Raw genomic sequence first — 26,286 nt, 5'->3', positions numbered from 1 at the left:
AATGGGCTGCCGGAGAAGCCGTGCGCCGTAATGGCCCATCTAAAACACAGGAGCATATGTGCGCTTACCATTAAGATTATAATTGCAAACATTCCCAAGTTGAGATTTGCGAGCTCCCAGCTTCCCAAAGGCGGCTGCAGCCGAACCCAAACGACATCCAGAGCAAGGAGGGGAAAATGTGTTCAGCGCGAGAGCCTCGCTGCTGCTGCTGTTGGATGGATGCGGTGCTGCAGGGGGACGCTGCGTGTAGGGCCAGTCCCGGCTGCCTTGCTGGTGATGCCCACCCTAGTGAACGGGGTGGGAGCAGCCCCGTCCCTCCGTGCCAGCACCAAGCCCCACAGCAATCCCAACGGGAACCCCTTTGCTTTCCCCCATAACGCAACTTCCCCGAGTTTTGGGGCCGGCAGCAGCAGAGCTCACGTTATTTGGGGGGTGTTTTTGAGGCTCAGCCTGCAGGAGGAGGCCATATGGCCGGGAACAGCGGCGTGCTGGCCCCGTGGCAGCCCGGCACAGCATCCAAGTGCCAAGCGGCTCCGGCCGGCAGCCAGCACCACGGGACGCCCCCGCGCACAGCCCTGCCCCTCCTCAGCCCCGGGCACTGGGCACAGGGGCACGGGGGTGGGCTCGTCCCCCCCTTGTGCAGGGTGCCCTCCGAAATGGGGTGGGCTGGAGGCACCCAGCTTGGCTGCCTCTGTTTTGGGGTGGCCGTCGTGCTGTGTTACGCCTGCTCCGTGGCCGTGCTGGCAGCAGATGCAAACCTCGTCCCCTCCCCGAAATGCCCCGCTGGGGGCACTCGGATAGACGTGGCTGTCCCACTGCCCCTCTCCCCCGTCCCTCCCCGCCGTGCTGTCCTGATGTGCGGCACCTCCGTAGCCTCGCCGGGCTCTTAATGAGAAGTTAATTGGAGCTGACACCGCCCGACCGGCGCACGGCTCTCCTGGGGCTGCGGGTCCGTGGCAGCGCCATGAGGTGTGAGGGGAGGCACGGAGCTGCGGGTGGATGTGCTCCGAGGCAGGGGCTGCAGCGCCTTTATTCCCTCTTGACCCATTTAAAGCCAGCATCGGTGACTAAGGGAGCTGGCGGGAGGATAAAAATACCTCCCACACGCTCCCTGCGAGGCCGGGGATGGAAACAGGGGTGCCGTCACCTCTCCGGGGACTGCCTGGGGTCACTGCTGTGCAGTCCCAAAGATCGAGGCCGTGCTGGTGGGCTCGGGACACCGACACTTTGCTGGCGTCCTGCAACTGCTCCTGGCTCGGGTTCGGGGTCTCCTGCCCCATCCCACCCAGCCAAGCCCCATCTCCAGGGCTGGAGGAGGTTTACGAAGCAGTGAGGAAAGAAGTCTCCTGCCCACAGACCCAAATCTCTCCGCTTTCACTCGCTTTGGAGAAGAAAGGGGCGAAACCCGGGCAGGTGCCGGTGGGAGGCTGCATTTAGAGGCAGAGGTGTTTTTGGGATCATTTCGGGTGCCTGCTGCTTGCAGGGCGCGTGGGGAGCTCAGCACCAGACATCCCAACACTGCTGTCCCCGAGGGACCCAAATATCCACCTGGACCCCACGGGGCGCTGCCTGGATGCCTGCCGGGCTGTAACTCAGCTGCCTGGGGCACCGGAGCTGCGGGGAGAGCAGCGTACGCCCAACCTGGCAGTCCTGCTTCCTAAATCTGCAATTCCAGCCCGGCTGTATTTTCGTCTTTCTAATAATAAGTGCGAATACAGTGGGGATGAATCACAGGCTGCAGGCTGCAGGTTTTGCCCCCCCCTTTGCTGCGAATCCGTCCTGGTTGGGAGCAGGGCTGCTGGGGCAGGGGCTGGGACATAGAGGGGACACAGAGGGGACACAGAGGGGACACGTAGGGGATGCTGTCCCAGGCCAGCTCCAACCTCCCCTTTCACCTCCCAGCCGTATCCATCGCGTCCAGGAGCCGAGTCCCCTCACGCTCCCATTTCCACCAGTATTTTGGCGTGCCACAGCAACATTTCAATCCCGAGGGACTCCAGGGACATCCTCGCAGCACCCCTGCCCCGTGGCTGTTTGCCCCCTGGGGTTTGGGTACCTCTGCCCCCCGCCTGCTCCCGGCCCCAAGCACAGAGCAGCCCCCCTGGGCACCGCTGGCTCTGCCCGCTGGGAACCGCTGGCTTTGTTGCGAGGACCTTTTGCAAATGTTAATGCTTTCCTTGCGCTGGAGAGCTCTGCGGATGATCTGCCAGAACGGATTTCACACGCTTCTCCTAAAATTATGCCCTTTGCTTTCCCGGCGCTGGAGACGAAGCGCAGCCCGGCGTGCCGGCGGCATGCGAGGAGCGCGGCTCGCCGCTGCTCGGGTGGCAGAGCAGGGCTGAGCCCTGCCCGGGTGGGCTCTCCTGGAGCCCACCGCAGCTTGGACACAGCCCCTGCAGCCCCTGCAGCCACCTCCTGCGTTGCCAACGCTGCCGGGGAGGTGCCCGGTGGGCACTGGCTGCCCCCATGCCCTGCACCTCCCCGGGGACCCCGCGTGCCTGTCCCACATCCCCGGGGGCTGCCCTGGCTCTGTCTGGGCTGGGGGTGATTCCCGACCCCCGAGGCATGTGTGTGGTGTTATGGGGAGCTTTCATTTACCCCCTCAGCCACCCTAAGCTGTAAAGGAGGACATTCGGGGTTTGCCCTCCCCCGGCAGGAGCCCCCCCACCTATTCATATTGGGAAATGCAGCAGGGGGATCCAGACCCGGCCCTGTCCTCCCCAGCAGTGAGCAGCTACTCATGAATATCGTGGCTGTGGTTAGAGCTGATTTAATACATCTTAAATGACTCATTGGGGATTTTTTTATTTTTTTTATTTTTCTTTTATTTTATTTTTAATAGCTGGCGGTGTCACTACAGGGCACGAAGTTTGCTTCGCTGAGTTTGTTTCCCTGCTTCTTGGCACAGATAAACAAGCGAGGAGCTGGAGAGCGAGCGAGAAGCCCACGGAGGACGTCCCCAGGCGAGCAGCGTGCCTCACCTTCCCCCATCCCTGCACATTTAGGAGGAAAGCACCCGCAGCGGCTCCTCCATCGCCACCTCCATTGACGGTCCGGGGCCACCAGTGGTGGTGACAGGGGACTGGTGACAACAAGCCCACGGAGGACACCCCCGGGGAAGCTCCTCGTGGCTCACCGGCTGCAGAACCTCCCAGCTAGGGAAAACTTCCCCATTCCCTGCTTGCACAGTGTGTGGGGTACAGGCTGAGAGCGTCGTGTGTCAGCCCCTGGCACCCTGTGGGGTTTTTCCCCGGGGTGTCCCGGCCCCGCAGCCCAGCTGTGCTCTGTCCCCGCTGCCTCCTGTGCCGGTGCCGCCTGCCATCGATCCGGGCCCAGAATAGCTGCCGCCAGCAGCCGGCCGACGCCGCAGCCACCAGGGGAAGGGCACAACCGATGTCCCCCTCCTCGCCCCGCAGCCCCCCGCTGCTGGCACCGGTGCTGGGCGTGCTGGAGGCGAGGGAGAAGGGAAATAGGGCAACGGGTGGAAGGGGGAGGACGCAAGGGAGGGGCTGTGCGAGGAGCTGCCGGCACCGGCCACCCCGCTGGAGGGGCTGGAGCACTTTGGGCAGCTGCTGGAGGCAGGTCCCCTTCTGCTCCACACCACTTCTGCTCCACTTCCATTTCGATTTCCGTTCCCACTGCCACTCCACTTTCACTCCACTTCTACTTCCACTCTATTTCCATTCCCATTTCCATTTCCATTCCCACTTCCATTTCCACTTCCACTTCCATTCCCGTTCCCATTTATTCTCCAGTTCCATTTCTCTACCCACTCCCACCACCCCCTGACCCCCCCCCCCCCGATGTGCTGGGGCTGCAGCATCACTTTGCCACCCCCACCTCCTGCCCAGCCCCGCCGGTGTGCACCACGGAGCCAGGATCTGGCCCCTCCTGTGCGCACCCCTCTCTTCCGACCTGAGCTGGCTTTTCCCTGGGCTGCTTTTCCCGCAGAGAAGAACTCCCCAGGCTGCTGGGGGCACTTCTGCATGATTTTATCCTGTGGGGAACAGCTTGCTGAGAGTTGGACTGAAAAGAGGTAGCTTGGGGCTTTTTCTTTTCATTTTTTTTTTCTTTCCCTGGGCACAGCCTTGGGGGTGCATGCGGAGAACCAGAGCTGCTCTAGAGCAGTGTCCGAGTGTCCCAATGGCACAGCCCTGTTAGAAACAAACCTTCAGAGATGAGATTCTTGCAGACCTCGCCCCGTGTGTGTCCCCTGGCTGCACCCAGTGGCATTAGGGGCGGGTGGCATCGCCCAGGGGAGCCCCCAGAACCGGTGAGGGAGGAGCTGGGGTGAAGGGTTTGGAGGGGCTGGGTCCAGGGGGAGACCCACTCTGCGCAGTGGGTACCCCCATTAAACATCTCCCCGGGTGCCCTGCTGGAAGCCACGTGGGCCCAAAGCGATCCTGACACCCATAAAGGAAACGGAGGCTGATTTAAGTTGAGTGTTTTTTTTGTGTGTTGGCTGTTTTGTTATGTTTTCTTTTTTTTTTTCTTTTTTTTTTTTTTTTTAATTCTTTCCTTAAGTGCGAACACCATCTGGCTCCCCGAACTCCGTCAGCGCTTCCAGTCCCGAGGCGGCTTCGCTCCTGCTAATTACTGTCATTACGCGGTGGGGTAGTGATTAGGGACGGATGCTGACGAGCGGCGTCAGGAGGGCCGCGTCCCCCGACAGCCTCGGCCCACGGAGCCGGGCAGCCTCCCCTCCTCAGCCGGGAAGCAGTCGGGGCCTTTTCCAGCTGGGGGCCGTCGCCTTTGGTTGGAAGGGGCATTTTGGTACCCGGCAGGAGGGATAGGCACCGGCACCCAGGCACCCAGCCGGCAGGAGTTTTGGGGGGCTGAGGGCAGGGGATATGTCAGGCTGGCGCAGCTGCCCCCACGGGTGAACGAGCAGGAGATGAAACCTGCTGGGGCTTTCCCCAGACTTTCCCCCCACACTGCTCGCTCCGAAATCCCGGGTCCCCCCCCCCCGGCAGGTGAGGCCTGGCCTTGGCAGCCTTTCAAGGAACCAAAGCGGGAGGCTGGGAGGCCAGAGGGAAACCCAGCCCCTGCCCCATGGGGGAAGAGAGAAACTGCCACGGGGAGGCACCGGGGGCTGCGGGAGGGCTCCCAGGAGAGGGGCTCTGCTTCACGCTGCTGTTTCTTCCCTTTCCCTGGGCTGTCCAACGAAGGAGATGCGTGGTGAGGCACCTGAAGAAGTAAGAGCAGGAGCCCCCGCCTCAGCAGAAAGAAGGCCTTTTTTGGCAGGATTTTTGCAGGATTTCCTTTTCCAAACCACCACACTGGTGTGGGGTGGATGCCGCACAAACAGGGCTCAGCTGTGGAAACGGGAGGGGGGTGCGTGACAGTTCCACTCCTGCCACCTCCCGTCCTGTTCTCCGTGAAGCAGGTAGCTCTGCCTCTCACAAGCACGCCCTCTGCCAGTGCCAAAATGTCCCCAGCTGGGCATGGGCTGGTTCCCAAAGCAATCATGTTTGTTTTTCCCCAAACCAGGCATGCAAAGGTTGCATCCCCCAGTGACGGGGACACAACTGCGTTGGGCATTAGCTGGATCGAGGCTCAGCCCAGCCAGCACTTTGAGGTTTGGGAGAGGACTTGTGGTGAAGAACTTGGTCCCTCATGCCCTGCGGCAGCTCGTGTGGCTCCCCTGATGGGGTGAAGGACGTGAAACCAGCTCCAGCATCCATGGCTGGGGGAGGAGGGGGGCATCACCCTCTAACAGCACGTGGTCCTGCGCCCCAGAGGAGCCAACGTCACCCGGCAGTCACTGGTCGATCCCACCATGATCTGCAGACCTACATGGTCCGTGGGGTGAGCACGGCAACGTCCTCCAACTTCTGAAGACCACGGTAGAGAGGAGAGCACTCCAGGTGGGCCCAGCCCCCATGACCGGCCGTCCATCGATGGTGACATCGGGTACCAGAACCGGTGGTGGATCGGGAGCAAAGCTGGAAACGTTGAACGGAGCTCATCCCAATGACAACTTCATTTCCAAATCTGCCTGCCCAGGCGAGCCACCGGCATGTGTGTGAAGAAGGCCATCGAGGGAGAGCTGCCTCGGACCGGCAATTCTCGCGCGCAGCAACCCCCCGGAGACACGCAGATGAATGAAGTCATCCCTCCCACGCTCACATCGCTCCCTGCCTGGTTGTGTGCAGCACGGAAACATCCATCACCGGGAGTCCTGTCACCACGAGTGACACGCGGCATTTTTGCAGCCACCGTGAGCTGAAGCGATGGTTGTCTGGGGCCAGCGTGACAAGCTCCTGCGGCCAGCGCGCCTCTCGACCAGCAGGCTCCATTGCCTGCCCCTGGTCCTCGCTGACTGCAGTCACTGTAGCTCGGAGCAAAGGCAGATTTCTCCAGCCTCCTTCCCTCGCTCCCTGCTCGGAAAGGCGAACTCGCTTCCCAGCCCCAGGGCACCCAGATGCAGGATGGGGTCCCACCAGCGCCCACGGGTGCCTGTCACCCATGGGAGCGCCCCGAGGGAGCGGGGACCTGGGTGTCACAGCGAGCAGGAGATGGGGAGGCAGGACTGTGCATGGAGAAGATGCTGGATGAGCTTTGCTCCGTTTGGCCCCAAGACTCATTTTATTGAGGTCAGGAGCAAAAAATCGAGATAACGGGAATGGCTTTCATTTTAATGTACCCCCTGCTCCCCCCCTTTCTGGTTGCCCAGCCCCATGTCCCTACAAGTCCCCCCCTCCAGCAGCAGACCCATCCGGGCTCCCCAGTTCACCCACACCCGCACTGTGGCAGCCTGGCAGAGGCAGAGCAGCCCCCGCGATGCTCCCTCCTCACCGGCCCCATCCCTGCCTCTTCCAGGCTCCTTCGGCTTCCTCCGGCGATTACAGGCACGCAATCCACAAAAATGGCAAAGTGGCAAAAGTGACAAATGGCAAAGCCCAGTTCTGGTGCAGCTCAGGTCCACGCCGGGCCTTGCCCACCCGGGGAAGGGCTCTGGCTGGCTGCAGGGGGCAGCCGGAGAGCCCCGGCCCCGTCTCCAGTCCGTCACGGTCTCTCCTGGCCCACGCAGTCCTGGGTGGTTTTGGTGGTGACCAAGGCGGTGGCGCCCAGCTCGGTGGCCGGCAGCGGGAAGCCGTGGCCGTGCTCCTCGTGGCGGGGCCAGGGGGCGGCCAGCAGCACCACGTCGCGCTCGCCATCGCCCTGGCAGCACGGCCGCCGCTTGGTGCTGTCCCTCCCGGGTGGCCCCGCTGCCTTCAGGCCGCCGTTGAGGTGCGGGCAGGGGCCCCGAGCCGGGTCGGCCTCCCCCAGCGGAGCAGCGGGGTCCGGGTAAGCGGGGCTGGGCAGGGGGCCGGTTTCACCCAGGCTTTCTGAGAGAAGGGCAAGAGAAAGGGTGAGGGGCTGTGATGGGGTCCCAGGACAGAGATCTCCCCCCCGTTTCTCCTTAAATGTCACTTCGTAGTGTTTTTACCCCCCCCAAGTGCAATAGGGGAAGCGCAGCTGCGCACTTGCACCTCGCGTCTCCCGTGAGCCCGTGCTGGCGGTGAGCAACCGGCCCGGCCGCTTCCCTCTTAAAAATAGACTTGTTTACAGCAGCACGCGGCCCCGCGCCGCCCCGCGCTGGATTTCTCCCTCCCCTTTCATTTCTGACACTGCTCCCGGCTGTCCCCGGTGGGCACTGTGGCCTCACCCCCTGGAGACGCCCTGTGGGGAGAGGCACGGCCCCGTCCCTCGTCCCTCGTCCCTCGCCCCATCCCTGGTGCTTTTGGGGACCAGGCTCTGGTGCACCTCACCGACGAGGTGGGACGTGAGTGGGACGGTGCCATCTGAGGTGACACGGGGCCAGCAGGGACCTGCCCTGGGGAGCTGGGGACTGGGCCAGAGTGAGCACGAGGTTTCCTACCTTTGGCCTCCTGCTCCGTCTTCCTCCTCTTCCTCCTCTGCTTGCTCGCCTTGCAGCCCAGGAGGCCGCAGAGGGCGGCCAGAACCAGGAGGAGCACCACCAGCGCGGGGACCCCGAAGAGCAGGAGGGTTCTGGGCAGGGCCACGGAGGACAGGGTGGGCGGCGGGGCCGAGGTGGGCGCCACGTGGACGGGCTCTGCTGTGGTGCGAAACGCCGGCGGGGTCAGGAGGGGGAGAGCTGGGGCGAGGGGCAGAGGGCGGTGGCGTTACCCACCAGGCCTCCCGGCCTCTGCATTTGGTGGTGGAGATTGAAGGAGCGGGACCTTCATCGCCATCCACCTCCTACCCCATCACCACCACCACCACCCGCGGGAGAAGTTCCCTCCAGCCCAACCCCAGGGCGTCCTCCAGCCCCTTTGCCCACCAGCGCCCGGCCCCGGCCGCCCTTACTTGCGTTGTCCTTGAAGAGGTCGGAGCACCTGACGCAGAACCTGGTCAGGGGGTCAAAGCACTGCGAGGGGAGGCAGGCGGCGACGGCGTCTGCTTTTCCTGAGGAGGCCATGGCCGAGCGCTCCCGCATGGCGCAGCGCAGAGCGGCCGCCCGAGTGTGAAATCGCCGAGCCCCGGGGCGGGTGGCAGAGGGAGATGCAGTCTGTCGAGTCGCCTCGGCTCCCTTGGGGCTCCGCTCGCTGCGCTTCCCCCGGGGCGGATCTTCGCTGGGGAGGAGGAGGGTGCACACCAAAGCCCTACCCCTGGCCGCCCGTGCAACGCACCCTCCAAGACGCCCTCTCCTCCAAAACACGTCGCCAAAATCCCCACGGCCTTTGGTGCACCTCCCCGGCCCAGCCCTGTGCTGCCCCAGCCCCTGCAGCCCCCAGCCCGCACCTCTCCTCGCCTGCCGGAGAGAAGCCCCTCATTGGGGTGGGCTGCGCCTCTCCGAAATCTGCCCCGGCCTCCGGCATCGGGGTATTTGCTGGTCTCCCCTCGGTGAAGCCTGTGTGTGGTGGGCCCTGTGTCCATGCAGGTGTGGGGTAGAAATCAGGCTCGGGTGGTGTGGTTCGCTCCAGGACTGACACAAAAAGGCCGAACTCGCTCTCTGCGTCCTGTGCTAGACCCTTGGCACGGAGCCTCCAAGCCCCTTGGCTCCACGTCCCGTTCCTCAGGGGTTCAGAGCTGGTCCTGGTCTCAATGATTCCCCGGGGCATGCACAAAGCCAGTCCCACCAGGCAGGTCTTGCCCCATACTCTTGGAGAGGATTAAACACACTGTGAAGGGCCTCGGGTGTTCCTAATCTTGAGCAGGAGAGATTTCCTGCCACCACCAGTATGCCAAATCCTGGCGGCTGAGGTCTGAAGCAGATAAGCGATTGATTTCAGCACTGCAGGTGGCTCTGCTCCATCCTTACTAAACGAGCACCTCGTCCCCTTTTCCTTCACCCCACAGGAAGGAAAGAGACCCCCGTGGCCACTTTACAGCCGCCTGCCCCACAAGCCCCTCGCCTCGCTGCAGCCTGCGGGCTCCTCCCAGCGCAGCCACGGCGCTCGGGGCATCTCGTCTGGGCGAGTGAAAGTCGTGAGCAAAACCAGTCGCTGCCCACCAGCACAGCGATTTCACTTCCCCTTACGCCACTGCCGGGCCCGGCCACTGCCTCGCTCGCCCTTGCACGCGCGCACGTGTGTGTGCACGGCCGTGCCGCCCCGCTCCTCGCCACCCCGTTCTCCTCTGAGGAGCGCGGCCCCGGCCGCGGTGACTCAGTTCTTCCACCCCGGCCTTACTCAAATGAAAACTCCCCGAGCACGCCGAGCACTTCCCTCTCTCTTGCTTCGAGGCCGCAAGTGCCAGGCACAGCGGTGAACTCGGCACCCTCTGCCTCGCCGCTGCTGCAGGCACCCACAGGTGCTGCTGTGCCACCTCACCGCATGAACCACCGGGGCTTGTGCCTCCTGTGAGGTGTTTTTCCTGTGAAGTGGTAAAATCCGGCTGTGCCCTTCTGGTTTCCAGGGGGCTGAGGGTGTGCAGAGCATACAGCTGATTCCCCGCTGGTGCCTGGGGGACCTGTGGGCATTTAGGGCCAGCACCCGAGAGGCGGCTTGGTGGTGCGGGGAGCTCTCCGCAGCTCCCCCCTGCTCCCTTCCCACCCCGTCTGCTCCCACCCGGGCCAGGGAGATGATGTTTGAACTCACACATAGCAGGGCTTACTCATGGAGAAAATCACCGCTGACTTTCCCGGCAGCGCTCACGTGTGACCAGCGCGCCCAGGGCTCCCCGCACCGGCCCCCGCTGCCTCCCCGCCTCTCTGCCCCCCGTAGCAGCGTCGCTTTTGGAGCAGGAAAAGTTGAGGCTCAGCGGCTGGTTAGTGTTATGGAGTGCTCACATCTAAAGGCTGAATACGCTTGGTACTAGCACAAATGCATAATTAAAGAGCAGGAAAAATGACTCACTGGATAAGGAAATGCGCTTTTCTTATCTTCTCTGCAAACGAGAGCCCCAGGAGCTTGGGAGCCTAGCTAACCAAGTGGTTTTATTAAACAAATAAAACAGCAAAAAAAAAAAACAAACATCAAAAGAGCGATTTAGGAGTTATGCCTCAATCCTGGAGCCGGAGAATGCTCAATCCCTTCCACCACCTGCCCCAGACACGCAGGAGGGGGCTGCCCACGGCCGGGATCGTCCCGCCAGCCCCACGGAAAGCCCACGAGCAGCACGGGCAGCACGCACAGCCCGGGGAGCGCAGGCAGGCCCTTGTCCCACACGTGGGGAACGGGTCCCACGTGAGCGGTTCCTCCAGCCTCACGGTGGGTGAAGTGACTCACACGTGCGAGCAGCGCTGGCTGCATCAGAAAATATCCACCGAAAGTTCACCTTGTGCTCGTGTGTGCCGGAAACACAAAGGCGTGTTGATCGCAGAGGCTGCAAGGTGTTTATCTGGCAGACCCATGTACTTTGGGACAAACCTCTAGCACGATGCACCAGGCAGCCCTCCGCAATGGAAACCGAGCTGCGGGGAGGTTTGGGCTGGAGCCGATCCCGCAGCAGCTCTGCAGAGACAGGGAGGGGGCGCAGAGCCAGACCCACCGAGGGCACAGACACATCTGCCCCAGCAGCGACGGGCACGGAGCTGGTCTGGAGGCCAAAGCTGAGCTAAGCAGCCCAGATTGAATTTTGCATAGCACTTACTTGTGGCCAGCTACTTGCGGGAGCTGCGAGCTCCTGCACGGGAAGAGTTTGGTGAATACATTTGACTAGCAGATCACCCTGGGAAATAAGCGTGCCCTCACGAATTATTCCAAACCAGCAGAAACGATGTTTGCCCAGGGAACTGACTTGCTGGCAGGGTGCATCAGCATCCCGCCACACATGGACACGTACCTTTGGGTAGGTGCAAGGACGGCCTCCCACAGCCCCGCCAGCATTTTTGCTTTTGGCTGCTGCCCCGTCAAACGGTTCTGGGCCGGTCGGGTGCCGAACTCAAGCCGGGTTCAGCCCCGCAGCACTGCCACGGGCTGCTGTGCTGCAGGAGGAGCGAGCCGCACGTGTTCGGGCATGAGCCCAGGATGCGGGGCAGGGAAGCGAGCGGCCGCCCTGCCGAAACAGGCCCCGCAGCAGCGAGCTCATCACCACCGCATGGCTCCGGCTGGCAGCATCCCCTCTCCTCGCTCTGCAGACAGCAGCACGGCTGCCTTTCGTGGTTCTGCGCTCCTATCCTGTGCTCCCCCGAGCCAGCACCCCCAGCAACACAGGGATCAGCTGCCACAGGGTGCGGGCTTATAGGAACCATGCAGCCATCCAGCACCCCCCCAAAATGCAGAGGATGAGGACAGATACCGCTTTTTAGCCCTCTAATCATCTTGTCTCTGAGCTAGATAACCAGGACTGTAAATCCCTGGTGATAATCGCAGACACCATGCCTGCAAGCTCCCCCCCGGACCATTCATTTCGCTTGATGATGCTTTAAAGTGACATCTAATGAGGATAATCTGATTCAAATCCCCTCTGCTTTTGGGTAAGCAGAGCAATTTAGTCCCCCTCAAACTCCTTCTTCCCCCATGGCTCTCTTTATTTCCCCTTCTCATATGAATCACTCTGGGGTTTCCTTTGCTCTTTGCATTGCTATTTTGATTCTTTGATATGACCACCGCAATCAGCATTCACTCTGGTTAGAACCTAATTAGCATGAAATCAGATTCACTTTTTACTCACATCCTCCCGGCGCTACGATGCTGGCCAGTGCTCCGGCTCCCACTTGGGGCGCGGGAGCCCCGCAGCCTGCTTACGAGCCTCCCTCCTCACCTGATTAGATCAGGAGCACTCAGAGAGCCGCACGCTCAGCCCGGCAATCGAGCCGAGCTTTGGGAAGGGGGGGAAGCTCTCAATCATGCTCAGCTTTCAGCGCCGAGCAGATGGTGACCGTACCGACTCCATAATTTATAGGCCACCATCACTCTGCATCAGTCCCATGCAGTGGCTGAGCTGAGCCGAGCGGCGCGGGGAGCAGCCGGGCGCAGGTGAGAGCCCACGTGCAGCGGGGCCGGGGAAAGCGCGAGCCTCACGCGGGGCCCGGAGCAGGGGACGTGACGCCCCGGAGGGGTTACCCCGAGCAGGACGAGCGCCACGCAGCCCCCAGCCCGTCCTCAAAGTAGGTCAGCGTTATGCAACAGCTGCACACAGGCAGCTCCGCTGCGTTTCCCCGGGAGCAGGAAACAGGAGGGAGAGCTGCTCAGGACGGGCACGTCAGGTTACAGCACGGGAACCGGGGATGGGAGAGACTGAGGCAGAGCACCGGGCAGGACGAATGCTCTCTGCGAAGCGAGGTGGAGGCTGCGGGTACGCTCATAGGAAACACCACACTGCTCCCACAGCTTCCCCAGCTCTGAAGCCTTTGATCCGCTGCTCAGCATAGCAGCAAGAGGCCTCGAGGTGTGGGGAGGGCGAGGATTGATGAGGCAACGTGGGCACACGGCTGCGAAGAGAGGTTCTTGGCTGCAGCAAGAGCCACAGGTAGCTCCAGCCGGAGCCCAGCGGAGCGCAGAGCAGGCTCCACATCTGTCAGCTCTGTGTGAGTTAGGAGAGGGAACGGGGCAGGGGAAAACAACCGCGTACGTCCGTGCTGGGGCGATGCCAGCACTGCTGTGACATCGGGGCAAGTGGCCAGCACCAAGGGTGGGGAGAGCTGTGAGCTGAGGGCGTGGAAGGGAAAGGGAAATACACCGAAATGCCAAAAATTGGGGGGAGCCTCTGCGCTGTGTTCAACAATCTGGGCTTTTTAGGCACTGCCAGCGCTCACCACAACACCTCTGCCTGGCTCCTGCGCCCAAACCGCCCGCCCTTGAGCGCGGTGCTTCAGCTCCCCGGGCACAGCACGGAGGTGACAGCGGGAGGATGCGGAGGGCAGAGGACGCAGCAGCCCCCGCACCACAGCAGGGCCCCGTTTCCCAAGGGGAGGAGGCTTCTCGCTTTGTTTTCGTCCTCACCCCACCTCAGTGCTCCTTCCTGTGACGTGCAGAGCCCCCGGGGCTCTCGTGCCCGAGCCCGCAGCTGCACCTGGGCCGGCGGCGGGGAGGCGCACGTATGTAAAGCACGGGCTCCTTCACACCCCGCTGACTTCCCCCTGCCAAGGACACGGCGAGGCAGGGGGACATCCACAGCTCCTTCCAGGGCTGCCTGCAGGGCTAGGCGTGTCACACAAGCCCCTCGCGATGCGGTGAGCCCGAGGGGGACCGCAGCACCGTGGCATGTGGCGGCTCCTCCTGCAGCCCACGTGCCACGAGCCCGCGCTGCTCAGCTGTGGGGGCTTCTGGGCAAGTCCCGTGGCCCCCTAAACCCCGCATCCCACCGCTCCGGCTCATCGCATCCAAGCCGGCCCGAGGGGATCCGTCCTGCTTAGCATCTCCGCGCCGTATTAATATTTAACGGTGAGGGAGAGCCAGAGGCTTTGATTTCTCCCCCCAGCCAGCTCAAGGACAGCTCGGCTGTGCGGGGAGTTTCGGCGCTCCAGAAGCTGGGTTTGCCCCAGTTCGCAACGAAACTCAGCCGCGTGGCAAGGCCCCGCGAGAAGGAAGGGAGCCTGGTGTCAGCCTCTGCGCCGCAGGGGCGGGCGGCAAGGGGCAGACACGGCCGGGATCAGGAGGGTCCCACCAAGCCCCCCTTTACCTTCCCCCAGAGCTGGGGGCCTGGGGAGAGAGAAGAGCGGGGACATTCGGCCAGAGCAAATACTAGGGGTGGCCTCGAGTCAAGGTCTCTACCACCAGTTTCAAGGCTTGGAGGGCAGGCAAATCGCCAGGGCTGGGCTTATCTCTGATCCCCATTGCAGGACAGAGATCATTTGGTCCAGGCCCCGTATCAGCACACGGGCTCTCCCCCCGATAGCGCAGACCGGGCACACCACGCGTCTCGCTGCACCTAAAAGTTGGTCTGATTTAGCTGCTGGTGCTGCTAAGCCAGCAAGAAAAGCTTCTCTTGGAAAACCTGGGCTAACAGAGAGCTATAATCCAGCCAGATAATGCTAACCACGCTGATTTGTGCCAAAATCTCTTAGCACCTCCATGAGCAGCTTGGCTGGCGTGGTGAGGGTACAAAACCTTGCTCCTGTGGGTCACGCTGCTGCAGCAGAGCCCCTGCTAGTTTGACTCAGCTCCACCAGCTCAAAAGCACTGCTTCGCCGAGGCTTACTTCAGTGCTACTGCTGTAAGTCCTACTGTACTAATTAAACTGCTTTCACACTAATTTTGCTGACGCACAGCTGACAAACAAAAACATCCACAAATTGAAGTAGTCAAACCAGCAAAGCTGAGTGCTCTCGCCAGAGAGAGGGGGATTTCTTTCAGCAGACCTCCAAACAGATAGGGAACCGAGGCACAGAGAGATGAAGAGAAAAAAACTCCAAAATATTTCTGGTAGTTTAGATTTTAGCCAGCTGGACAAGGTCTTTCGTGATGTTCAAACACAACAGAACCCAAGCGACTGGCCTTAATTCAACCTCAGGCCCTCCATGCACCTGATTACAACCCAAACACCACTTTCACAAGACCTTTAGCAAACATTAGCGCTGGCTCCCCCATCTAGATGCAAGGTATCCTCAGCTGCCTCGTCTGCTCTGCTTTGTTATGTCCTGTCTAAACTAATAGCTGGCAGTTCCTAGAGGTATTTACACAGTTGTAGCTGTAGCTTTAGATGTGTCCCAACTACTTTCGGTTGTAAAACATGATGGACCTGAGACACAGTGTCATATTCTTAGCCACGCTCCGCTTCCCCTGCCAGTTCTATTAAAGGCTCTTTCCTACGAGGAAGAAAAATATTTGCCCCAAGGTGGAGCGAGATGTTGCTCCGAAGGAACTAGCTTTGATTTTGTACCAGCTAGGATTCAGCCACCTGTAGGCAGCACAAACGGTGTCTTTCTCATTTGAGAGAGGTAGAAGGAGAAAATTTCTGTGTCTAACGCAGCGATGGAACACAGCCCGCTACGCCTGAAGGTGCCAGGCAGCAGCGCACGGGGGTTGCGTTCCGGGAGAACCAAAGAAAGTTTCATTTTCACCAGTTAAGAAAGCCCAGCCAGAGAAATCACTCCTGAGGCTGAGGCCAGCAGTTCTCAGAGGCACCCGGAGCACGGCCTAGGTGGCGGAAGTCTCCCGGCCCTACCGCGGTTGCAGAGGACACGAAAAGACTCGTTCATTTTTCGTTCCGTGCCACAGGCCTCCCTCCCCTCCCCCAGGCTGCACCTGCACGTCGAGAGCGAATCGAAACCAGTCTGTTCTGAACCACGGTCTCATTTTATTTGGAGGGACACAAAGTGAGAGCGAGGCCGAGCCGGCGCAGCCAACAGAGAAACCGGTCTCTTGGTGCCAGTGGCGAGGTCCTGGCGAGGCCCCGTCCTTCCTACGTGGCCACGAGTGTTTGCACTTCTTTCTCCGCTGGGTTTTAGCCAGAGTCCAGCCCTTTCGGACTCCGTAGCACAGCTGACTGGTTCGGCTCCTTTGCTCCAGCTGACGCCCAATGCTGCGTGTCCTCTGAGCAAGGAGACGGGCTTTGTGCCTTGCTGGGCTGTCTTCGCAAGGGCTGCCAACACTCACAGCTGATGAAGCCCGCAGTGCTGCTTTCTGCTCACGGGCAGATGTCAGAAACAGGCAAAGCAAAACAGCACACGCAGCCAGAGCTCCGCACCCAGGGACGTTAAAGCAGACTAGCAGGGATTCAATAAATTATACCAAAGGGGAGCTCAGCAGATTCTCTCGACTTCATTTCTACCTGGCGTGCAATTTTGGGTAAGCAACATCCCGGTATTTCAAGAAACACGATATTCTGGCAGGTGGTTCAGTTCAGTTGACAGGAAGGATCAGATTTGGAAAGCTTTTGCCACCACCACGTGGCCAAAACGGTGACTGCAGCCCAGCAAGAAACTGAACTGAACAACACGCAAAATGCCAGCAAGGAGCAGTTCCACTGCCAGGACAAGCTGGAGAAATATGTTCGTAGGTTTTAGAGCCCACACCACACACCTAAACAAAAAACACACTAAGAGCTTTTAAACATTATACATTTTATTAACTTAGAAATCAAGAAATCACTATGGACTGACAGTAAGAATAAGGCATGAGTTCCTGCTGATGGGAACCTGTTAGGTAAGGGACTATACACAGAATAAGCCCAGTTTCCAAGCCAACACCATGTTTCCAGTATGCTGCTATAGTCCAGTTTGCTGCATTTCATTTCTGGCCAGCCCCAGAGTGCACAGCCTCAGCCCCAGGGATGCTGGAGGGACAAGTGCAGTCCTGCAGCTCTCTGGAACTCTTTAGTTTGGGAAAAAGATCTGATTTCCACTAGAAGCTGCATGTTTCTCCTTCAGTGGCATGCCCGTCAGGGCTGTAACACAAAGTACTGCTATACTCTGAGTTACAGCCCTCCTCGTTTGTTGACTCGGAGGTTAGATCTCTCTGGAGAACTGCTCCTCGGTTTGCAGGGACTGACTTGCAGCAGAAGAGTCCGCAGCTGTCCAAATCACATTATCCTGGGCTTAAGAGACAGAGTCTTTTTTCTCTAAAGATATAAAAGAAAGCTAAAGTGCTAGATTATCTTCTTTACTCCCTTCCTCCCCAATTATGTACCAGGCACGGAAATGCTGAGCCCTTCGCTGGGCAGATGCTCACACAGCTGGATCATTAGCTGCCAACTGCAGTCTATCTAGAAGCTGCAGGACGGCCTTCCTCACCCTTTTATTCTCTTGGTGGGGAAACAAAATCTGGCACTGAGGTTTTGCATTAGTCCCAGGTACTGTATGCCAATTGCAAGGAAGCAATGCTGCCTCACCTCTAGTACCTTTGGTCTGCTGGAACTAAGATATTCAACCATGACACACGGCATTTTGGGCAGTGGGCTGTTCTTCTGATATTCTCTCACTAAAACATGTAGCTCCTGGCCACTGGCAAATGGGTGAGATCTAAACTTCATCATGAAACGGGATTCAGATGTAGTAACAGCGGTCCCTATTTCAAACTACCCCAATTCAAACTATCCTCCCTCCCCACCTATACCTTATCCACTCAACAGGAATCAAGCGTTTTTGACAGGCTAGCGACTACAAAGAGCTCTGCATGAGTGTTTGTAATAAGCCAGGCAAGAAAGCCTCCTAATGTGATTCCAACAACAGCAGCAGCTTGAATGCCTGCAAGTAAAGAAAAGTGATGAACCTGTATGAGTTCTCACAACAAGAAGCTAGTCGTCAGCAGAGCTCCTCATCAGCGAGCCAAAAGTCAGGGCAGAAACTCCTGGTACGTGACCAGCACAGATCTGTAACATCCGGAGAAGTCTCTGAGCAGTGGTAGCTTGTATCTTTTCCGACTGCAAACAAAATGGAGAAGCTATTTAATCAATATCAGAAAACGAAAAGCACTGCGTAGCTGTGATAAAGAACTGTAACCAGAGCTAAGTATGGTTCAGAGCTGCTAGATAAAGAGGACACCCACGAGATCAATTTACTCCCCAAACGTTAGCTGTGTTCTGCCAGCTGAAAACCCTAAGAAAGTTTCAAGTGCCCAAATTCACTAATTCTGATTTGCTGAGAAAGGGGAGGGGGGGCAAACAGAGGAACTGGCAAAGGCACAAATGTTATCTGCTGATAGGGAAGCAGTCCCTGAGGATGGAATGATGCTTAAATGGAAAAGTAAGACGTGCCTCTGCTCAATGCCAAACTCTCCTGCCAGCTTTTCCCAGTTACCTGCTTGGTCTGAAGAGTAGCATATCAGACCGCAGAACAGCCTGTGAAGCAACAAAGCCCAGCTAACAGAGGCATTGTGCAGGAAAGTAAAAAAATAAAAATAAAAATCACGGAGCAAACAGCTCAGGGGCTCCCAGGAAGAGAAAATGCCTCAAGGAACAAGTGTACCAAGGCTTTCCGTATCAGACAAGTTTCTCATAAACTTAGACCGGGTTTTCTTAGGGTTTGAAGTGGCACGGGAAGGTGCAGAGAATCTAGAAGACCCTTCTCAAGGACAGTCAGACTCCTGTACCTGTTGAACCTGCTCTGGTAAAAAGAGTCTGGTCTCTGATGCTACTTTCCTGTGACAGTAGCATACGTAGATGTATTTATTGCTAATGTAATGGTGTTACTGAAGATCAGAGAGCAGTGGAATTTACAAATCCCTTCCAACACCAAACAGGCACCTTACCTCCAGCTCACACAACAGCACAGGACTGCAGTAGGTGTCTCGCAGTTTCCAGATGGCATTCATCTCTATGCTGCAGTTATTCACCCTGCCAACTACGGAAAAAGTTTTTCTGCATTACTAGCCCCATAATCATCATTCAGCGAAGAGAAGTACCAAGATATTCTGCATCTGCAAAATGAGCCGCAGCTAATTCTGAGAGCATCGTAGAAGGTAAGGCACCAGTGAGCAGTACAAACAGAATGGTACAAGATGTGCGGTGCAATTAGCACAGAAGTCTTTCGTAACGCCGACAGCAGGAGTAGTATCGCCACATTACTGGGTGCTGCAATGTTAGCATTTGGGATAAGGGACCCGTCAGCACACTGTCAGCAGGAGCAGAGCCTTCCACTCGTTAATCAGAAGCCCTCCTGGGGTATCGCAGGGTGTTGGTTTCTCCAAGGACTTCCCTCCACCAGCAGAGCCACAGCACAAGGCAACACTAAGGTTCTTCCTCGCCCCCAAATTAGGCCTCCTGACCCCCAAATTCCAGGGACACAGCACCTCTGTTCTGACAGCGAGCAGGATGGGATGGCCCCTCCAGCTCCCCCGCGCTGAAGCAGGGAGGTGATGCAGGAAGCATCCTCTCCACTCAGGAGGCAGAGAGAAATATTAGAGACACAATGGGGCCAGACAGCACACAGCAGGGATACCAGTCTTGTATTAAAACTATACTTAATAGTTTAGTAGCTCATCCATTTAGGTTCATTTTATTACCACAGGATCATATGCTGCTCACTGCTACTTGAGACTCCCATTAAGACTGATCTGCAAGAGCAGACAGAGCAGACTTCTGCAGTGGCACAGGAAAAAAAAAATTAATAACACAATTCATATTCAGGAGCGAGGGGCAGACAAGAGAGGTCTGATTGGCAAAATCAAAATGTAGAGGTCAAGTGAGCACGAGAGAATAGAACCATATTTTAGCTAAGAAAACAAGAGCAGGTAGATGAGCTCAGATTTAATTTAAACAAAGCTCTGATAAAGCCACTGGGCACTGTTGTTTTGTTTCAAATTTAGCCACTGCCTTGTTCTAAGCAAAGCAATAGTGAGCTGTGCTGCTCAGAGAGGAGGGAGAGGGCAGATGCCATACGTACCCCCGGTGACAAGGAAGCATACTTTGCCCAGGAAGAAGCTGGCATCCACATGAGCTAGCGAAGCTTCAACATTCTTCAAGCTGTCAGAAAAGCAGAGACAATCCAGTTGGACAGGGAGGTAAAACCAGCACAGCACAAGGACAAAGGGAATAACGTTCAGAAGCGCAGCTGGAAACCCACCGATGTTAACATCTGCCCATCTGAGAGCGGGCAGAACCACGCTTTATGTTAAAAGCACGGCATCAGAGACCTCCGAAATACCCACAGCTGTTTAATAATCCATAAAATATCTTCTCTACCCGAGACTCAACAGTAAGACTTTAGTTTGAAAAGTGCCCTCCAAGGTTTGTGGGCACTAAGCATCCAAACTCATTAGCATCCAACGAGACTTCAGTACTACTTAGGCTCTTTCAGCAAAGGCAACCCACACACTTCTGCAGCACCATCTGTGCTGTAAGGATGCAGCTGGGCCTGTCATTTTGGTAAATGAGAGTCCAGGATCATCAGTCAAAAGTTAAGTAAGTAAGAAAATGCTGACTTCTGTGCCCAAGCAAGTCTTTACTTGCGGCCTGGGAACACAAAATCATTCCTACAAAGATGAGCACAAGATGTGAGAAGAGATCAATCCCTGCAGGCCTTTATTTTCTGCCTGGGGACCTGTGCAGTGCTGTTGCCACTTGGCCAGTGGGGTGGGAACACAGGCACAGCACGGGCTGGTTATTAGGGAGCCCTGCCCAGCATGTTTTAGCTGCCAACATAACACAGAACATTAAAATTAGATAGAAATGATGGTGGGGCTGTAGAGACAGCATCTTTCCAAAGCTCAGTTCAGATCGCCCCCTGTCCAGGAAGAAATTCTGCCTGCTCTGCTGCAGCACAAGATGCACATCACTGGGCAGAGCAGTTCAACCCTAATCCACTGCTAGAGGAAAAAAAACACTACATGCATCACCGAGCTCTTCTACCACAACAACTCTTGGGTTTAAAACCCCATGACTCTGACACAATAAAAAAAAAAAAAGGTAGATTTAGGCATCAATCCAAGAAGGAATATCAGCTTCTCCTCTCAAAGTTTTGCCCTCCTTTTACCTGTATTTGCTCTTGATGTCGATAATAAATACGATCAGATCTATCCTGGGCCGAAGGTGGTCCCTCTCTGCAGGTAAGGGGAGGGATGCTGCCAGGTGGCTGAAAGATAATGAAATTTGCCAGGTTAAACAAATAGCTTGGCAAGGGAGCATCCACATAACCACAACCACACTGCCACTGCTGTTCGCTATATAGCATAGCTGGCTTCCTGCTAACTTGAAGTTCTTAGGCACCAAGGAGACACAGAGATTCTTTAAGTTAGATTCTCACCTCTTAAGCCTATTCATAGCTGCTGGCAGCTGCGGACTTGCTAATCTCAAGTATTTATAATGAGAGGCTTAATAGAGCGTAACAAAACCCAGAAAAAGCTCTCCCCACAGAGGCAGATGATTGTCACCGTATTTCCTTGTCACCAGACCTTTCTAACAAAGCGAGCCCCAGTGCTTTACCTCTGTCTCTTGCTAGACAGTTTCAGTTAAAGTGTGTCAACGCCTGCACGTGCACTGCCAGGTAAGGTGCCCTCCTACACAGCAGTGCCACCGCCATGCAGCTGGGGGAAGAATTACAGGGTTTGGTGTCTCTTCCACTGGGGTGGGGTGGAAAAAAAGGCATTTGTAGTGTGTGTCTGGGCTTTCCACGGGGAAGAATATTGTCAATACCACGTTTTTCAAAGATCACCCAAAATATAGATCAGAAGAACAAAAATCCCAGAATTTCAGTCTCTCTCCCAACCCGCTTTGTCTCCGGAAGCCAGAAGGGATGCACTGCTTTGGGGCTCCTTAATCTTAAGGACTTTGGCTTTCCCCAGTGGCTTGCAGCTCGGTCTGCCAGTCTGTGAATAGAGGTGCTTTGTTTCTGTGCAAGCATTGGGCACTCACATGCTGATCTTGAACTCCTTGGGCTCCCTCAGGACGGCCTCCGCCAGCCGCTGCTGCGCGCTCCCGTCCGCGCCCACCAGCTGCGGGCGGCAGGGGGCGCGCTCAGGGCCGGCCCCGCCCCGCGCCCGGCACCGGGGGGGGGCTCATTTGCATACGGGCGCGTCGCGGCCTATCACGGCCCGGGGGGCGTGACCAGTGGGGGAGGTGGGCGGGGCCAAGGGGAGGTGGGCGGGGCCAGCGCGACCGTTGGCGCTGTGGTGATGTGGGGGGGGAGGGGAGGGGGGGGGCGGCGGGGATGGGGTCGGGGCTGGGATTGGGATCGGGATTGGGATTGGGATTAGGGTTGGGATTGGGATTGGGGTTGGGATTGGGGCAGCCCTACCAGCAGCGCGGCGGAGTTGACGGCCGGCAGCTTGTCGAAGGGCCGCAGCGCCTCCATCCCGCGCCGCCGTTCGAAACGGGCCGCGCGGCCCCGCCCCCGCCGTGACGTCACGCGTGGGGGGGGGGGCGTGGCTTAGGAGGGAGCGTGGCTTCGGGGGGCGTGGCTTCGGGAGGGGGCGTGGCTTAGGGAAGGGGGCGTGGCCTGGGCGGGCGCGCACGTGGGGGGGTGGCTGGGGGCTGGGCAGGGGGGGGCCGGGCAGGGTTTGGGTGACGTTTTGGGGTCAAATTCGAAGATTTCCCTGGGTACGCGGTAAATAAACGGATAAATAGATAAATGAATGGATAAACGGAAAAGTCAATGGATAAATAAGTAAATGGATAAATAAATGGATAAATGGAAAAATCAATGGATAAATAAATAAATGGATAAATAGATAAATACGTGGATAAATAGATAAATAAATAGATAAATAAAAAAACAGGTAAATAAATAAATCAATAGCCTAAGGGCGTCCACTGCCCCCCCAGCCCGGCGGTCCCTCCCCCGGCAGGGGAGGTTTTCCGGGGGGGGTCCCCCCGTCCCCGCGCTGGGGGCAGCCCCCGGAGCCCCGGGGGGGGCAGCGGCCGCCGTTATCCCCGCCTCCCGCCGCCTCCCGGAGCGGCGCCGCTCGGCACCGGCACCGGCAGCGGCAGCGGGGGCGGCGGATGCCGGGGGGAGCGGCCGCAGCCCGAGGAAGGAGGTAGGGGGGTGGCCGGGGCGGGGGGCGGCGGGCCGGGGGCTGGTTGGCCCCAAATTGCCCCCAGCAGGGCAGGGGGGGGGGTAAAGAGGGGCTGAGGGTGAGCGGCCCCGCGGGGGTTAACGCGGCTTTGGTATCTGCAGCGGTATCGGCTGCGGGAAGGTGACATCTTCCCCCGCGGAGCTCCCTCTTTTAGGCTTTTGGGGTCAAAATCTGCCCATCCCCTCCCCGTGCCCCCACCCCGACACCCTTATGGGGCGCGGGGCGGTGGGGCTGGGAGGATGGAGCGGGGGCTCCGTGGGGCTGCTTGGCACTGCGGCGCTTTTCGGATGACAGCTGCCTGAAAAGCGGAGATTTGGGAGGGGAAGGAGCCTCCTGGCTTTTGTGCTGTCACCCGCTGCATCTCGGGGGGTCCAAGCCGCGGTTTCCTCCCCAGGCTGCTGCGTTAAGGAGCCAAAACCCACCGAGGTCTCCCCTGTCGGGCAGGGCAGACACACAGCCAGCATCTGTGCCAATAAGTGGGAGGAAATCTAATTTATTTTTTTCCTCTGATGCCGGCAGATTCTTGCTTATGTTAGCAAGAAGCGCGGCTCATTTTAGATTTAACCCCCCCCAAAAAATAAATGCTATTGAGAGGGCAGGAATAAAATCGGCTTCGTTCTCGCGCTTGCTGCTGGCGGTCTTTGTGCAGGCAGGGACGGAGGCTCAGCCGCAGCGGGCATGCAGCAGGCAAACGCTGCTGGGCACGTTGCAAGCGATTGATCGCTGTGGTGTAAACAACAAAAAAAATAAAAAAATAAATTAAAAAAAAAGCCCGGCAAGCTCTGAATGAAATTAGTTACTGTGGCACCGAATTAAGTGTGGGGAGGCTGGGTGCTGCTCCCACTGCTCGTGGTGGAGCTGCTTGTTGGGCGCTAGGCGAGCTTTCTCCTCTTTTCTGCAGCAGCCATGCCCCACTTCCTGGACTGGTTCGTGCCCGTGTACCTGATGATCTCCATCCTCATCCTGGTGGGCTTTGGGGCCTGCATTTACTACTTCGAGCCCGGGCTGCAGGAAGCCCACAAGTGGCGGACGCAGAGGCCGATCATGGAGCGAGACCTGCGGAAGACGCTGATGATTCGGGACAACCTGGCCTTCGGGGTGCCCGAGGTCTGACGGGCTGTCCGTGGGGGGCACGCTCTGGGCACGGCCAGGACAGCCCCTCGGGGTGGCAGGAGGCTGGAGGTGGGGGGATGACAGCCTGTGCCCCGTCCCCTAGGCTTGTGCAGGCCACCAGCTCGGGGCTTTCCACGTGCTCGTAGCCCGTCCTCCAGCCAAGGACTCCTGCTCCCTGCCGTGGACGGTGTCTCCTGCTGCAGGCACACCGCTTTTCTGCGTGGCTGTTGGAGACGGAGACTTCAGAGCTCAGCGCTCGCAGCCTGACGTTTCCAGGTGCTCTCCATTCGCACTGAACCTCTGCTGAGGAGTTTCCTCCGAGCCCCGCATCACACGGGGCCGTTCTGTGGTTCTCCAGGAAGGGTCAAGGCCAGATTTGTCATGTGAATGTCTGCTGCCCCTCGTCCTGGACCCAACCCCTACGATGTGGGTCTTGCACAAAACCCCACCTTTGTGTCGTTTGCACTTCCCCGGGACTGAACTTCGGCCAAAACCCTGCGCAGAGGTGTGATGCTGGGTCTTGGTGGGCATTCACAGCACTCCTGCATGTCGTGCTCCTGCCTTCCCCTCTTCCCTCCTTCTTCTGTGGCCCCAAGGGGTGAGGAGAAGGCACTGGGCTGATCAGTGATGTGCTGTTTGGTAATACTCCAGGGATGAGAGGCAATGTTTGGCTCTGAGGGTTTTGGCTCAGGAGAGCATGAGTCAGGACATCCTGTAAATACCCAGGGTCTTTCTGGGCCATCTCATCCCCGCAGGATGCAGCAGCACCACTGTTATTTTCCGCACCAAACCCAGGCACACTGGTGGGAGTTTTCTGGCTCTGTTTCAAGCCAGAGAAGTCGAGAGTCCTTCTGTTCAGATGAAACCCAGGGACCTTGATGTGAGTACCCTAACCTGGGAGCCTCACTCAGCAGGAAAGTGGAGCGAGTGGGATTTCTCCTGCACCAAAATTTGCACTTGCCCTCTCGAGCAAAGGCTCAAAGTGCAGGTGCAACCTCAGACAGGTCAATCCCACGTATTTTTGTGCCTTGGTGACTCAGGGCTGTGAAAGGGACTGCGCTGCTTGGTTCCAGGTGCCACCCTCGGCTGCATTGCTCCCACTCCTGCCCTGCCACACAACACAGCCACAGCCACCAGCACCTTGCCCTGACGGTGCCAGAGCTCCCGGCCAGGGCTGCAACGCCAACCGGGCCCCAGCTGGAAAAATAAGGTAGCAATAAAAACCTCTGCACTAGGGAAAGGGGCTCGGAGAGGCCGGGGAGGGAATAACCCATCCCTCTGCAACCCCCAAACCCATTTTCATCACTGAGTCAAAAGAGAAGAGCGAAAGCCACCAGCCTGGTAAATATGAGAGGAACTCGTATTTATGTGGCTCCGGGTGGGAGGTGGGAGCTAGCAGCCCACGCAGTGATAGGGCTCGGCCCCTCGGCACCTCTTCCCTCCTCCGTGGCACCCCTGTGTGAGCCCTGCCCGATTTCATCTCTGCTCTGCCCAGGACTCGCCGTAGAAACCGAGCAAAAAGCAGCAGCCAAACAGGATGAGGCTGCACTAGCACGTGTTTATTTACCACCCCGGCTTAACGTTTCACGCTGTTTGGCCCCGATGCGATCAGTGTTGAGCCAGGTATTCCCCACAGTCACTACGTTTTGCACTGTCAGTGGTGTCCCAGCCCTCCGCAGTGGATAAAGGTGTGTGCAAACCGTGTGTCTGCTGCTTGGTTTCCTTTCTGTTCGCCTGCGAGCTGCCTGCCTCCAGCCCAGGGCAGCCACGCTGTGCTTTGGCCTCTCAGGGCAGCTCTCCATCGGCAAGCCTCCCGTGCTGGGCACGCCGACGGGGTGTCTGGGAACAATTACGCCGAAGGCAAGCTCTGGCTGAAAACTGAGACCGCGTCTCCTCTGTGAGACCTGTGCAGCTGTAGAGACCTCGAGGGAAACGGTCTCAGACACTGAGTTAAGCTGCATGAAGCACTGGAGAAGATACTTAGTGCTGGAAACACCAGGCAGCATCAGGATGGTCTTTTCCTCCTTCTCTTTCTCTTTTTTTCGGCACGGTGCGTAGAAATTGCACCGCCCGGGCCTCCTGCCCATGCAATTGCTGAAACAGGGGTTGGCCCCAGAGATTGTTCAACTGGAATCTGCCATTAAAAAATAAAAGAGAGAGAGAAAGAGAAAGGGAAAACGTTTCAAAAATTCAGTTTTTTAATTGCAATTTTTTTCGAGAGCCAGCCTTGCACCAGCAGGCTCGTGAGCACTGAAGCGCTGCCACGCAGGACACGGGGCCGCGGCGTGGGGCTGCCCCCCAGCACAGCCTGCCCTCTCCCAGCCATGGGGCAGGCCTGGCGGGGGGCATGGGGCCAAGAATGCGCCGGGGCGGGGGTGAGAGCGGCCAGGGA

At 58.1% G+C, this 26,286-nt stretch overlaps 3 protein-coding genes across 8 annotated transcripts; 1 reads left to right on the top strand and 2 right to left on the bottom strand.

The window, feature by feature from the left end:
- Positions 1-3,920: 3,920 nt before the first annotated feature.
- On the bottom strand, positions 3,921-8,584 carry TNFRSF13C (TNF receptor superfamily member 13C). Of its 3 annotated transcripts, none has more exons than XM_068669021.1 (3): positions 8,314-8,584; positions 7,865-8,101; positions 3,921-7,331 (listed from the first exon to the last, which is right to left on the bottom strand). In XM_068669021.1, the coding sequence occupies exons 1-3, from the start codon at positions 8,441-8,443 to the stop codon at positions 7,009-7,011; spliced, it is 690 nt and encodes a 229-aa protein (XP_068525122.1). In that variant the 5' UTR covers positions 8,444-8,584; the 3' UTR covers positions 3,921-7,008. The 3 variants fall into 3 exon arrangements, with proteins under 3 accessions (XP_068525122.1, XP_068525124.1, XP_068525123.1); XM_068669023.1 differs by having other exon boundaries at positions 3,923-7,331; positions 7,865-8,059; positions 8,314-8,581; XM_068669022.1 differs by having other exon boundaries at positions 3,926-7,331; positions 7,865-8,062; positions 8,314-8,578.
- Positions 8,585-16,379: 7,795 nt separating this feature from the next.
- Positions 16,380-22,121, bottom strand: CENPM (centromere protein M). 3 transcript variants are annotated; one of them, XM_068669019.1, is made up of 7 exons: positions 22,004-22,121; positions 21,622-21,701; positions 20,744-20,842; positions 19,655-19,734; positions 18,522-18,613; positions 17,553-17,694; positions 16,380-16,882 (listed from the first exon to the last, which is right to left on the bottom strand). In XM_068669019.1, the coding sequence occupies exons 1-6, from the start codon at positions 22,058-22,060 to the stop codon at positions 17,569-17,571; spliced, it is 534 nt and encodes a 177-aa protein (XP_068525120.1). In that variant the 5' UTR covers positions 22,061-22,121; the 3' UTR covers positions 16,380-16,882; positions 17,553-17,568. The 3 variants fall into 3 exon arrangements, with proteins under 3 accessions (XP_068525120.1, XP_068525119.1, XP_068525121.1); XM_068669018.1 differs by lacking the exon at positions 16,380-16,882 and having other exon boundaries at positions 17,544-17,694; XM_068669020.1 differs by lacking the exons at positions 16,380-16,882; positions 21,622-21,701; positions 22,004-22,121 and adding an exon at positions 21,014-21,166 and having other exon boundaries at positions 17,544-17,694.
- Positions 22,122-22,570: 449 nt separating this feature from the next.
- Positions 22,571-25,598, top strand: SMIM45 (small integral membrane protein 45). Of its 2 annotated transcripts, none has more exons than XM_068669017.1 (2): positions 22,571-22,742; positions 23,686-25,598. In XM_068669017.1, exon 2 carries the CDS (start codon positions 23,688-23,690, stop codon positions 23,892-23,894), a length of 207 nt encoding a protein of 68 aa, XP_068525118.1. In that variant the 5' UTR covers positions 22,571-22,742; positions 23,686-23,687; the 3' UTR covers positions 23,895-25,598. The 2 variants fall into 2 exon arrangements, with proteins under 2 accessions (XP_068525118.1, XP_068525117.1); XM_068669016.1 differs by having other exon boundaries at positions 22,573-22,742; positions 23,683-25,598.
- Positions 25,599-26,286: the final 688 nt, after the last annotated feature.

Source organism: Anas acuta, chromosome 1 (genome assembly GCF_963932015.1).
Source record: "Anas acuta chromosome 1, bAnaAcu1.1, whole genome shotgun sequence".
Classification (NCBI taxonomy): domain Eukaryota; kingdom Metazoa; phylum Chordata; class Aves; order Anseriformes; family Anatidae; genus Anas; species Anas acuta.
The sequence above is the reverse complement of the archived record's forward strand: the minus strand, read 5'-3'. Positions and strand labels throughout refer to the sequence as shown.

Bases quoted from the DNA above. Each gene is read 5' to 3' on its own strand.
- SMIM45 (XM_068669017.1), top strand. From the start codon at position 23,688: ATGCCCCACTTCCTGGACTGGTTCGTGCCCGTGTACCTGATGATCTCC.
- TNFRSF13C (XM_068669021.1), bottom strand. From the start codon at position 8,443: ATGCGGGAGCGCTCGGCCATGGCCTCCTCAGGAAAAGCAGACGCCGTC. The intron at 8,102-8,313 runs GTAAGGGCGGCC...CCCTCGCCCCAG, and splicing joins CCTCTTCAAGGACAACGCAA to CTCTCCCCCTCCTGACCCCG. The intron at 7,332-7,864 runs GTAGGAAACCTC...CCCTTCTCTCAG, and splicing joins GACGGAGCAGGAGGCCAAAG to AAAGCCTGGGTGAAACCGGC.
- CENPM (XM_068669019.1), bottom strand. From the start codon at position 22,060: ATGGAGGCGCTGCGGCCCTTCGACAAGCTGCCGGCCGTCAACTCCGCC. The intron at 21,702-22,003 runs GTAGGGCTGCCC...TGCCGCCCGCAG, and splicing joins TCAACTCCGCCGCGCTGCTG to CTGGTGGGCGCGGACGGGAG. The intron at 17,695-18,521 runs GTAAGGTGCCTG...TTTTGTTTGCAG, and splicing joins TGCTGTTGTGTGAGCTGGAG to TCGGAAAAGATACAAGCTAC.